Source organism: Phyllostomus discolor, chromosome 12 (assembly GCF_004126475.2).
Source record: "Phyllostomus discolor isolate MPI-MPIP mPhyDis1 chromosome 12, mPhyDis1.pri.v3, whole genome shotgun sequence".
Lineage (NCBI taxonomy): Eukaryota > Metazoa > Chordata > Mammalia > Chiroptera > Phyllostomidae > Phyllostomus > Phyllostomus discolor.
Window position 1 is genome coordinate 24,520,331 of NC_040914.2, and position 13,020 is coordinate 24,533,350.

At 53.8% G+C, this 13,020-nt stretch overlaps 1 protein-coding gene and 1 long non-coding RNA gene across 2 annotated transcripts in view; both read right to left on the reverse strand.

The window, feature by feature from the left end:
- The window catches only part of LOC114510671 (leukocyte immunoglobulin-like receptor subfamily A member 6), a 37,403-nt gene extending 25,043 nt beyond the window's left edge, over positions 1-12,360 (reverse strand). Inside the window, exon 1 of the mRNA XM_036012898.1 lies at positions 12,144-12,360. Coding sequence (XP_035868791.1) covers positions 12,144-12,360 — 217 coding nt within the window. The remainder of the gene's footprint in view (positions 1-12,143) is intronic.
- On the reverse strand, positions 404-11,177 carry LOC114510674. Its single transcript, XR_004900148.1, has 3 exons — positions 11,054-11,177; positions 10,607-10,612; positions 404-414 (listed from the first exon to the last, which is right to left on the reverse strand). It is a non-coding gene; the product is annotated as an uncharacterized LOC114510674 (long non-coding RNA).
- Positions 12,361-13,020: the final 660 nt, after the last annotated feature.

Consider the following 13,020-nt stretch of genomic DNA (forward strand, 5'->3'; position numbering starts at 1 on the left):
TGTCCCTTCATACACTTCATTCTCCTCCCTGCACACACCAGCACAGGATGGGCCCTCAGGTGGGGGGAGGCATGGAGAGGGTGGGATACTCCCCATCTTCTCCATCTCTTTATGGGGTGGGATTCCCGCTATTGATGACCTCACTGTTTCACCCTCCTTCCCATCCCAGCCCAGAGCTGTCCTGGGACAGAGTCTGCTCCCTCAGTGGACATGGGGTGGGAGTCCCTCACCTGAAACCATGAGCTCCAGGGGTTCACTGGGCTGTGACAGCTGGAATGGGGCGGAGCTGCATGGGTTGTAGCACCTGTAGGTCCCATGGTAGCCTGAGGTCACAGGGCTGATGGTGAAGTTGGCCTGAGAGGGGGCCACCATGTCCTTCAGATGAAGCTGCTGGGAGGATCCGGGGACCCCACCCTGTGTAGGTGGAAGGTATCAGCCCTGACCTCAGATCCACACTGCAGGGTCATGTTTGCACCCCAGGACACCAAGGGCCCAGGCTGGGCTGATAGAGAGGGTTTCCTGTACATTCCTGAGGAGAGTATGGCTGTGATATGCAGAGGGTAACTTCACTTTCTGTACTCTTGACCCTTAGCTGAGGGACTATGTCCTTCCCCAGGGACGCTGCCAGTGACCCCTCTCAGCTCCTCTCTGTCCTCTGAATGGCCATCTTTTTTCCCCACGCCCCTCATGCCCCTTTCTCACTCCCTTCCCTAAACCTCTGTTGTCTCTGACTCTGGTCTAGAAACCTCACCTGGACCCTCCCACCACCATTATGATCCCGGGCCAGACCCTGGAGCCAGCCATCAGGACAGGGGGCAGGGCTCCTCACCTGCAATCAGGATGTCCAGGGGGGTGGACCACACATGGGAGAGGTTGTGTCCACTATAGCACGTGTACCGGCCCCCGTGCGTGAAGTTGACAGGGCCCAGGGGGAAGTTGGGGTTGTGCTGCCCACGGACATGCTGGGGGAGAGTGGGCTTCTTGTCCTTGGTCAGATCGAATCTGTCAAAGCCACGCTCTGAGTTACACTGGAGGGTCAGACTATCTCTAGGCAGCAGCAGGGGACCTGGCTGGGCTGAGAGGGAGGGCTCCCTGTACACACCTGGGGAGAAAAGGTCATTGTCACCCAGGGGACAGACACACCTACCACCCACTGGTGGGCTCCAGGGAGAGCTCTCACTTGTACCTCATTAAGTCTTCTGCCTATGGTTCTGACCCAGTGAACCACTGTCACTTATCCCCAAAACCCCCAGGGCTTAAGAGACAGAAAGTTTAGGTCAATTATTTGGGGCCACGTAAGAATTGAGGCCAAGTGTGGGCCACCTCATTTGTGACCTCGAGGTGCAGAGGGGTACTGGGCTGTTACCACACATTGGGGCTGGAGCTGGAGGAAACATAACATCTGTAGGTCCCCCCCATGAGAGGAGCTCACTCATCCCACAGGGAAGACAGCCTGGCAGCTCCCATCATAGGACCTCTGCTCCTATTTCCTTTGTTGAGGAGGCTCAATGTCTCCCTCCTTCAGCAGGTGGAAAGTGTCCCATGTGGACTGTGAGCTGCACAAGAGGTACACATTCTCTCCTGAGGCCACCACTGGGCCTGGATGAGCTAAGAGGGAGGGTGTGCTGTCCACTTCTGAGGGAGGGGGATCTGAGCTAAAGGGGACCATCACCCCACCTTCCCCAGGAGTGGGTTGTGAGGGGAGAGGTCCTCCTAAGCCAAACTCTGTCTTCTTCATCCTCTGAGGAGGAGCCCGCAGTGAGGAGGAGACCCAGGTTCCCCCTTACCTGTCACCACCAGGAGCAGGGGCTCATTCCTCTCAGACAGCGTGTCCCCAGTGCTGTAAGAACACTGGTACAGCCCCGTGTGCTGTGAGCTCATTGACTGAATGAGGAACCTGGTCTTGTTGCTGGAGGCCTGTGGGATTCATGTATCCAAGGGCTGAAAGCCCCTCTATACAGTTTGTAGCGATCTGCCTGCAGAGACCGACAGCAGATGGTCACAGGGCTCCCCTTGCTGACCCTGGGGCCTGGGTCAGCCCAGATGGTGGGTTTGGGGACAACTCCTGGAAAGGAATCACACCTGCAAGTACAAGGGGTGTTCTTGTCCCCTCAGTTTTCCCAGCTGTCACTCCGAGGCCCCTCCAACATTGGTGTCTACCAGCCCAGACCCACTTTGTTTCCCCCAGCTGCCCAGGGGTATCATTGTGCTGAAGCAGGAAGGCTGGGGGAGGACTCACTTGCCTGAACCTAGTCCCATGGGCCCTGACATGGCCCTGGAAGTGAGTCCCTGTAAGATTATCTTTTATTCCACCCACAGAAGCTCCAGGCCTGGTCTGGGACCCTGAGGCACTTTTCCTTCCTCTTGGAGTCCTGTCCCCATTGAGCCTCCCAAGTCCTAGACCTGGGAGGGGAGGGTACCCTTTCCTCTCTTTTCCCCAAAACTCACCAAGACAGAGAAGAGCAATGAAGGTCAGGGTCATGACGTGTCTCCCAGGGTCCCCAGTGGGGCAGATGAGGTAGGAAGTCCACAGGGCCCAGGTGGATAGACAGACATGGGGTGTGACAAGATCTCAGCTCTGTGAGAAAACTGTTTCCTCTGCAGCCGCAATCTGTGTTGCCTGAAGGGTGGTCGAGGAGACAGCAGGATCTGGGACCTTTCAGACCAGATCTGAGTCTCCGCAGACCCTGCACACACTGCCTCTACCTCATGCGACACAGAGATCCAGAGGGTGATTGATACCTCTGGATGATGAGGTTAGGGGGCGCCAGGCAGCTCTCAAGAGCAGCCTAGTTTCTGTTCCAGTTCTGACTCTGCCTCTTCAGAAACCAGTGTGACCTTGGGCAATTCACTTCCTTTTTTTGAGACAATGTAAATGCAAATTTTCCTCCATCCTTTGTCAATCTCAGTATCTGGCCCATGTTTCCTGAGCAGGTGCCCTGTCCAGGATGAGGTTCATTAGGGAAAGTGTCTGATTTCCCATGGACACACCTGTATTGTTTAGTGACATCAGACAGTGCCATTATTTAGGCAATGGATGATGTGGGGGTCATTTTGGTAAGTTTCAGAGAAGGGGAAGAATGGAGCACAGAGACTGCATACAGGTGGATGCCATGCAGTATGGGGACCTGCAGATGAGGGAGGGACCAGAACACACTAGGGGTCATCACAGGGGATTGAGAGGACCCTCGACCAGGAAGAGGGTGATTATTCTAGGAGCTGTGAGTCACAGGGTGTGCTGTGCCCTGGTCCCACGGGGCCTCTGCTCCCTGCAGGGACTCCTGGGTTTAATCTTTCAGGTAATGGAAGACTTTTCAGTAAAGGAAGGTGTGAGCAGGTTTCTGCTTTGAGAAGATGGTGTTCTGTGGGAATGGGCTGTAGGAGTGAGGAATGGATGATAAACTGTGATAAAACTCCAGCACTAATGTAACACTGAGGTAATGAGCTGCTCAGTACTCTCTGTGGTTTATATAAATTTCTTATAAAATCCAAACAGAAATCCCAAAGCACAAGTATGATTGAAGCTGAGTGAGAAGAGGTGGAATGTTTCTTTGTCATTATCTTGGTGTAGGAGTTGTGTAGAGAGTGTGCTCTGAGCAGATTGGCTCAGGGGACACCCATGACAAGCCCAGTGTGGCTATGACCCAGGTGTGTGAGTCTGGGGAGGGGAGGTGGGCACTGGGAAGGGTCTGGTTTGTAGGGACCAATTGGCTCTGCTTGGGATGGAGAGGTTAGCTCAGCCTGATCTCCAACAACATGGACCATTAGGTGGAGCTCCTTGGGTGTGCTGTAGTGACAGGAAGATCTGTGGAAAGACTTTGTGCAGGGAGGACCTGTGACAGGTAAGTTCAGGCCCCTGGGAGTAAAACCCTCAGTTGGGAGAGAGGGTCTGCAGTGAGGCCAGAGAGGAGGCTGATGGGGTCACACCCCCACAATGTCCTGGGTCTTCATGTGAGTGTGACTGTGGAGGAGAACTGTGCCACAGAAACAGGGACTTGGGGTCAGAGCTCTGAGTGTGTTTATTGTTTCAGGGGAAGAGAAGGAAGAGCTGAGGGTTCACCAACTTCCTGCCTGGGTGCCTGGGGAGCACATGGAGCTGTCCCAGGACTGTCCACCCCAGTGAGGGGCAGGATGCATGGGGAGTGGGTTATGAAACAATCCCCTGTCTCGCAGCAGGATCCACACGCCCTCTTGGCCCAGTTGTGTGGTTTGGTCTCTCCCTCCCACTTCCTCTCTCTGACTTCCTTGTCTCTGTGAGCAGGAGACCTTCTCTCCATCGCCCCCATCCAGGCCCATGACCATGTCTGCCTCCTCACTGCCCTGCTCTGTGAGGGGTGATTCTGCATCTGACACTGGTCACTCTGTCTCCATGTGCTGGGCAGAAGCACCAGTTGCAGACAATTCACAGGTTTTAATCTAAGACAAGGGGAAACATTATTGACCATCTACTCTGAGCCATTCCCTTCTCTTCTCCCTTTACCCTCATTGCAGACAAGGGTGGAAGCTCAGCTCTCACGGGTGTTGTGAGGATCAGCAGAGCCTGAGACAAGGAGAGGCTCCATCTGTGTCATTTCTGGGTCTGATTAAGACATGGGCTTGAGAGGTTTGAGGGAGGAAGGACTACTTGGCAGCCACAAAGATATCCCCCAAGCCCTCAGGGGGCATCAGAAGCTACAGGGGATCCTTGGTTGAATGGCAGGTGAGCCCAGACTGAGGGGAGACAGGAAGGGTGCTGGTCATCCTGGATCCTGGACTCAGCACACTCAGGAGTGAAGGTGGGAATCCCACCAGAGGCTGAGCCTGAGCTCTGGCCACTGAGGGCATCTCGGACCTGGTAGGAGTCCCACCTCCCACAAAACTGCCCTGGGGACATGGGGCCTCTTCTAAGGTGAAAATGAGCCACAGGGAACCATGGCAATTGACTTGCATTTCTTTTGAATGAGATATGTTCCTGTAACATAGAATGGAGCCTTTTCAAATATGGAATTTGCTAGAATCCAACATCCACAGTGTCTAAACCACAATTTTCTGTTTTTAAAAAGAAATTTGTCCAATACCACACTCACATATCACATAGCTGTCAGTCTCCCATCTCTTCTCCTTGTTAGCCCCTGACAAGCCCACCTGACTTCTGTCTCTGTGGGTTTTCTCCTCCTGGACGCGTCATACAAACACAGTTACAGAAAACATGATCTTTTCTCTCTGGCTTCAGTCACTTAGCTGCAGAATGTTGACATTCACCCACCAGGTGGCAGGAATGAACATGGTCTCCATTCAGAAATAAGTAAGAGCTGTGTGTTCTGTCTTTAGTGGGAGGTGCAGAACTCATGAACTTGTTCTTCTAAAGCTGGGAGATTCCAGGAACTCAACAGCTGGGGACCCAGGGTGCATGGGGAGGGGCTGGTGTTAGGGGCTCCTGAGTGTCCTGTCCATGGAAACCCCTTGGTCCCTTCATTTATTACTGTCTCAGACTCTGCAGGGACAGGGCCCTGAGCTGAGGAGCCCCAGAACTAGCTGCTGGAGGGGGAGCAAGAACACCCTGACTTTCTCTGTCTCTGGGGTTCTTTCTAAAGATACACAGTGCAGCTGTCTGGGTCATTGTCCCTGTCTTACCAGGATGCCATCACTTGACCTGGTTCATAGCCCATCGACACAATCTCAGTGACCATATTCTCAGAGAACTGACCTGTCACAAGCGCACTTGTTGCATCTTCAAAAAGTTTGATGGGGAAGAATGTCTGGAAGTCCTGTGTATTGATGGGAGTTCCCACTGGTTCTCCTGCTTGGTGGCACCAGCAAGTGTAGGATCAGAAGATGCTGTGGTGGACGCTGGAGGGACAGGTGTAGGAGTGAAGCAAGGGCGGGGGTGGGACCTGCCCCACAACTGGGGCTGTGCAGGAGCAAACTGCTCTGGACCATGGCCGCTGGGCGAGGTCTGTGGCTGGGCGGGGCCCTGGGATGGGCGGGTTCCTCTGACCCACAGAGGAAGACTGTCAGGGTGGGGGTGTCACTTCTCCCTTGCAGAGGGGCTCCTCCTAGTGGGAAGCCTGTGGGCAGGCTCAGATCCATGGTGACAGTGTTTGTCCCAGGCTCAATTACAGGCAAAAGGTTTTCAAGTTATTACCTTTAAGCATTATTTCCTTTATTTGAAAGGTGCTTTGATAAATGATACAAAATCTCTTTAATTTCCAAAGAGTATTTCACTATAAATTAGTGCTGTATTTCAACAGAAGTTTTGCATCTATTGATATTTCTTTCTTTCTTTTTTTTTTTTTTTTTTTGCTATTACTTTTAATGTTTGAATTCTATGGATTGATTTTTTTTAAAAATATGAAACTAACCGGCATTCCTGAAATCAGATACCTGCCTGGTCGGGATGGATGACACAGTTTATGCTTTGATGCATCTTGGTGATACTTTGTTTAGGACTCTGTACCTGAGTTCACATGAGAGAGCTTCCTGTGAGGTCCCCTCTTTGTAGCTCCCTCATTTGGTTTCATCATCAATTTATTTCTGGCCTGATAAACTCTGGAGTAGGATGTGCCTTTCTTCTCTGTTGTCCCGAGATGGTTGTGTAAGGCTGTGATGCTTGTGTTGTGTGTATGTTTGTGTCTGTGTGTCGTGTGTGTATGTGTTTCATACATGTATACGTGCTCAGAAGCATTTACCAAGCTTTTCAGACTCTGAGTTCAGTTTGCAGGGAAATTTTTAATTACAAGGTCAATAGAATTAATACATATGACAATACAGAGTTTCACATCTCACCCACATAGGAGTGAAGTCGTATGGTCCTTGTGCTGTGGGGTCTGACTTACCCCACGGGGTAAGCATGACATGGGGTACCCATGTCACACTCACGATGCCTACCTGTTGCTGCACTGACAGGATTTCATCTCTGTGGCCGAGTGACACTCCATCGCACAGGTTGCCACACCTTCATCTCAGCATGTGTGAAGAGACACTTAAGTGGTTTCTACCTCTTTGCCTTTATCTTCTCTAAGATATTCATTCATGGTTGTTAATGTTCCATTTTGTAGGGCTGATATGTAATATTTACATGATCATTCATTGAAAGCATCCTTTCACTTCTGTTTTGGTTCTAAATTCACACATTGATTCTTGAGAAGTCTGTTGCTTTGATTCCAGAGAAATCAAAGGGATTTGTAGGGATAGTACTTATCTGTGATTGCAGAATCAGGGGACTCCCAGAGGGTCCCAGAAGCTGCTGGGGGTCCATGTCACGTCCCCAGGCTGACTGGGACCACTAGTTAGTGTCCTTTCAGCAGCTCCTGTGGCTTCTGGGGTCTCTGCATGCCCCCTCCCTGGAGTGTGTGATCAGGGTCCTCTCTGGGCTAGTGGAAGGACAGAGCAGCGTATACACTGGGCTCATCAGGGGGCTCCTCTAATGGGGAAGATGGGGGAGTACTTGTCTCCCACCTGAGGGTCAAGAGGTTTAGCTGGGCATAGGTTAAGTCCTGGGAGTTTTCAGATGCAGCAGCCTGGAGCAGGGGGACAGTGAGAGGGATGAAAGGTGGTTGGGGTTGGGGAAGCCTGGGGTCTGGGGAGGACAGGACCCACCTGACTGTCCATCTGTCTGTCCTCTTCTGTGTGTCTGCCCTTCCTCTCCAGCAATTCCTCTGACAGGGGAAATGAGAAGGGACCATTCCTTGAATCTGCCTTGATGTTGAGAGGGTCACCTGGACGTAGGTCACTCCCTGGGGGTCATCATGGTTGTTGTTCTGCTGCAGAGAGACAGTGGGACAGAACTAGCATGTCCTTGACCCCACAGTTGAAACACTCCAGTCATGTGTCCACATGGTGTCAGAGTGACAACTGAAACTTCAGATCAGATGAGGTCACTCTCCTGATGGCATTGTGCAGGGACTCCCTCAGCCTTGGGGCATCTGGTGCTTCTACAGATCTGACTCTTAACCTAACACTCTGTCTCTTGCTCATGTGGCTCCAGCCACAGGGCCCAGCTGGCTGAAGCAGCAGGTCCTGCCTCAGGACCTTTGCACCTGCTGTTTTCTCTGTTCTCCCCTCACCACACACTCCACCCCCTGCTCTTGCTTCCTTCTCCTTCACAGCACCTGTCTCTCCAGGATGCCATCTGTATGTTTGCAGGTTTCTCCCTCACCCACAGGTGAGCTTGAGGAGTGTGGGGACAGGTTGCTCAGGGCTACACTGTGGCACCAACATGGAACCGGTAACCAGTGAACTCCCGTAACAACTGCTGGGTGAATGAGTAATGGGACCCTGGGACCTGCAGATGGTTCACTCATTCATGCCTCCTCCTGAGACCTGGGGCTGCACAAGGTCAGACAGAGGGCGAGTGGCCAGCAGAGAGGATCACCCAGGAGGGGTGATGAGGACACAGGGAAGGTATGGGAATGAGTCACACCAGAAAGACCTGGTGCCCTTAAGGAGAGGTCAGTGTGGACGCTGCTGAGATACAGGTGAGGTGGACAGGGAGTGACCATTGGAATAAACTGGGTGAAACAAAGGTCCTTGGTGTCTTGGACAGGAGCATGGGTCTCACCTGTGGGTCCAGCACCACTCTCTCCCTGGGCTGTGTATCCTTCACAGCAGCATCTGATGGGGAAGAACAGGGAGTGTCTCCTGTCATGGTCCCTGAGATCTCAGGGCTGCAGACCCGCCAACTCCCAGATGGGTCACTAACCCAGGGGTGAGGTGAGGGGCCTGGTCACCCAGTGTGGTTTTGAGTTTCTCTCACCCTTGACCCCCACAACCTCCCAGGATGTCCCCTCCCCCATTGCTTCCTGAAATCCTTGTGCCCCATCCCCAGGGCAGCTGTCTCTTCCTCTCATAGAGGGACTCTTCCTCGGTGTCCACAGATGGATCTGGGGGAGGAGTCAGGGGAGTTAGGGGCAGAGCAGGCCCTGTGTGGGTGGGGGTCTGGGGTCTTTGGGGCAGGAATTACCTGGTGTGCAGGTCCCTGGCCTTGGGCTCCAGGTCTGTGGCCCCTGCAGGAGGTCAGATATCAGACTTTCTTTGGGTTGGTCAGGAGGGAGAGTCACAGCCCAAGGAGTGTAGGGTCCCCTCCCCATGTGATTGCAGGGAAAAGAAGGAACTTTAATACACTTGTGCATACATTTCATATTTCAGGAGATTGAAAACAAGGAAAAATTACCTTATTTTATATGTATGTACTGACATTAAGTACAATCTTTCCAGAATTTCTGATGTGAGATCCTGGAGAAATCTGTTTCTCAGATGACCTTCCCCATCTCTTAGTTCTTCCTGCAGCAGGTGATCTGAGCCCCTCTCTTCTGTGGCTCAGGTCACCCCATTCCCTACTCACCCAATGCCCTGTCTTTGTTCTGATGCTGGTGTCGGAGGAGGAAGAAGAGGAAGAGGAAGAGGAGGAGGAGGAGGGTCACTGAGACCCCAATCAGCATGTTCAAGGTCCATTGGAGACCTTGGGCTGGAGTGACATCATGAATGAGCCTATGGTGCCATTTAATGAGCACCTACAGTGTACAAGGCATGTGTTGGGGTCTGTCATTCATCTGCTCTAACCTCACAGCCCTTGAGCACCTGGGATGGCTGACCCACCATCCAGTTCACTGTGGCTCAGAGAGGTTAGCCACATTCCCCAGGTCACCCAGCCTAGCCAGGGCAGGGTTGGGACTAGACCCCAGGATGTGGGTTCCCATTGCTGTCCTCATGCTGCCCCAGGTGGACACCAGCACTAAGCTCTGGGCTCCTCATCTGCAGGGGCCTGTCCTGTCTCACCTGTAGCTGAGGGTCCTTCTTATTACTTGCCCCACAGCACAGCAGGGATACAGGTGGGCAGGCATGGGGTGAACCCTGATGTGTACTTGGGATGGTGAGGCTGGGCTGGGTCTCTGCCTTTCCTGAGCTCTGTGAGGCCCCCTATGTCACCTAATGTCACTGCAGCCCTGTGAGCAGGAGGGGAGCAGGGATGGACAGACCTGAACCTGACACTCAGAGAAGACAAGGGAACACCTGGCCCAACAGCAGGAGCAACAGAGCTGGCACCTGAACCAGGTCTGACTCCAGCCCTTGTTCCCTGCCCTGAGGTGAGTCTGAGAGCTGAGGGAAAGGACTTGGATGTCTCAGGCCGTTGTCCTGCATGTCCCTCCCAGTACAATGTCACCATCACTGGTACAGAGAGGACAGTCTCTATAACATCATGTCCTGTGGTGCTTCCCTGTCAGACCCCCCTCCTTGGAGGTCACAGCTACAACTGAAAGATTAAAGAAAAAAAAAAAAGAAGCTCTGGGCCATGATTCTCTTTTTTTACACTTGGAGACACTGAGGCACAGAGAGGGGAAGGGGGTGTCCAAATCAGAGCCTCCAGAGGAGCCTGAACTTCCTCAGTACACAGCCCCTGTCCCCCTGGACACACCCACCACCTCCCCACAGAGACCCTGACTTACCACTCTGTGGTCCTGACTCCATGGTAGGGAGGGGTACACCCTCAGAGACTTCTGGAATTCAGGTTGGGGGTGAGGGGTAGGGGCTGCCTTCTCCCCACTTGAGCCTGGCTGTCCCTGTCCTGGGTGGTAATCACAGCATGTCCCTCTGCCATGACCCTTCCCACCCATCATCTGCCTGCCACACAGCCCTGGAGGACCCGTCATCCCCCCTGCATCACTGCCAGGCCCGCAGACCCCCAGGGAGACAAGGTTCCAGAACACGTTGTTTTGTTCTCTCTGTGAGCAAGGCCTCTGCTAGTCCCCATGCTTGTCCTGGTGTCCCTGGGTGAGGCCATGGGTGCTGCAGAGGGTGGGGGATCAGGATGGGGGCCCCTGGCCTTTCCTCTTGGCTCAGCCCAAGGCCTCTATAGCTTCCCTTGTCCCTAGAACCTGTATGGACTCCAGGGATGCAGAGGACAATGAGGCAGGGGTGGGGTGGTGCTGGTTTTTCCATCCCCCTGGCAGGTAAGAGTCTCCTCATCCTGGTGCTCCTTCAGTGACTCCCTCACTCCATATATGGCCTAAAGGTCCTGTGGGGAAAGGGTCTGACCTGACCATGAGGATGCAGTGGAGGGGCTGGGGATCCTCACCTGAGACCAGGAGCTCCAGGGGGTCACTGGGCTGTGACACCTGGAAGAGGGAGGAGCTGTGTGAGCTGTAGCACCTGTAGGTCCCATTGTGGCCACAGGTCACAGGGCTGATGGTGAAGGTGGCCTGAGAGTGGGCAGCGGTGCCCTATAGATAAACATGCTGGGGAGGATCCAGAGACCCCTCCCTGTGCAGGTGGAAGTTGTCAGCCCTGACCTCAGATCCACACTGCAGGGTCACGTTCGCTCCCCAGGGCACTGAGGTCCCTGGCTGTGCTGAGAGGGAGGGTTTCTTATATATTCCTGGGGAGAGGAGGGCTGTGATGTGCAGAGTCACTGCTACCCTCACACACTTGACTGTGAGCTGATAGGCCATGTCCTTCTGCAGGAACCCTCACTCCCTCTGTCAGCTCCTCTCAGTCCCTCCAAGTCGGTGCCTTCATCTTTATGCCCCTCACTCCCTTGCCCTAGACCTCAGCCCCTCTCAGCCTCTACTCCAGGACCCTCACTTGGATCCCATCAGCACAGTGGTGACCCCGGGCCAGAGCCCCAAGGAAGACAGTCAGGACAGGGGGCAGGGCAGGGCTCCTAACCTGCAATCAGGATGTCCAGGGAGGCACTGGCGGCTGACCACACATAGAAGAGGTTGTGTCCGCTGTAGCACCTCTACTGGCCCCTGTGAGTGAAGTTCACAGGGCCCAGGGGGAAGTTGGGGCTGTGCTGCCCATGGAGACTCTGGGGCCGAGTGGTCCCCTCATCCTTGGTCAGAGCGAATGTGTCAAAGCCAGGCTCTGAGTGACACTGGAGGGTCAGGCTTTATCCAGGAAGCAGCAGAAGGCCTGGCTGGGCTGACAGGGAGGGCTCCCTGTACACACCTGGGGAGAAGGTCATTGTCACCCAGGGGACACACACAGACTATCCATGGGGGCTCCAGGGAGAGCTGTCATTTGTGCTTTTCTAAGTCTCCTCCCTGTGGTTCTGTCCCCAACAAGCCCATGTCACTGACCCCAGTGACCCAAGGCTTTTAATCACAAGGTTTAGATCAGTTATTTGGGCACAAGAAAGAATTGAAGCCAAGTGTGGGCCACCTCACCTGTGACCTCGAGGTACAGAGGGGTGCTGGGCTGTGACCACACATTGGGGTTGGAGCTGGAGGAACCATAGCATCTGTAGGTCCCTCCATGGGAGGAGCTCATGGGGCCCACAGGGAAGACAGCCTGCCAGCTCCCATCACAGGATCTCTGCTCTGATTTCCTGTGTTGGAGCAGCTCAGCCCCTCCCTCCTTCAGCAGGTGGAAAGGGCCCGACATGTCCTTTGAGATACAGAAGAGGGACACTCTCCCTCCTGAGGCCACCACTGGGCCTGGCTGGGCTGAGTGGGAGGGTGTGCTGTACTCTCCTGAGGGAGAAGGAGAGATCTGTGTTAAATGTGGGACAATCACTGCACCTTCCCCAGGTGTGGGCTGTGAGGGGCGAGGTCTCCCTGCAGCCACACTCTGATCTCCCTTGCTTGTGAGTAGGGGACTCAGTTCCACCCTCTCAGCTGTCATCACCAGCAAGAGGGGGTCACTCTGCTCGGACCAGTGTCTGGAGCTGGAATATGCACAGCAGTATCTCCCTACACTGTTGGGGCTCATGGACTTAATGGGGAACTTGGTCTTGTTTCTGGAGGCCTGTGGTATCCTTGTGTCCAAGTTCTGAGAGTCCCTGTCTTTATACAGATTGTAGCAATCTGCCTGCAGACACCCCTGACACCAGATGGTCACAGGATTCCCCTTGCTGACCATGGGACCTGGGTCAGCCCAGATGGAGGGTTTGGGGGGAATTCCTGGAAAGGAATCAGTCCTGCAGTATCAGGGGGTGTCCTTTTCCCCTCAGCTTCCCCAGCTTTCATTCCAAGACCCTCCCACACTGGTTACCATCAGCCCAGACCCACTCTGTGTCCCTCAGCTGCCCAAGGGCATCATTGG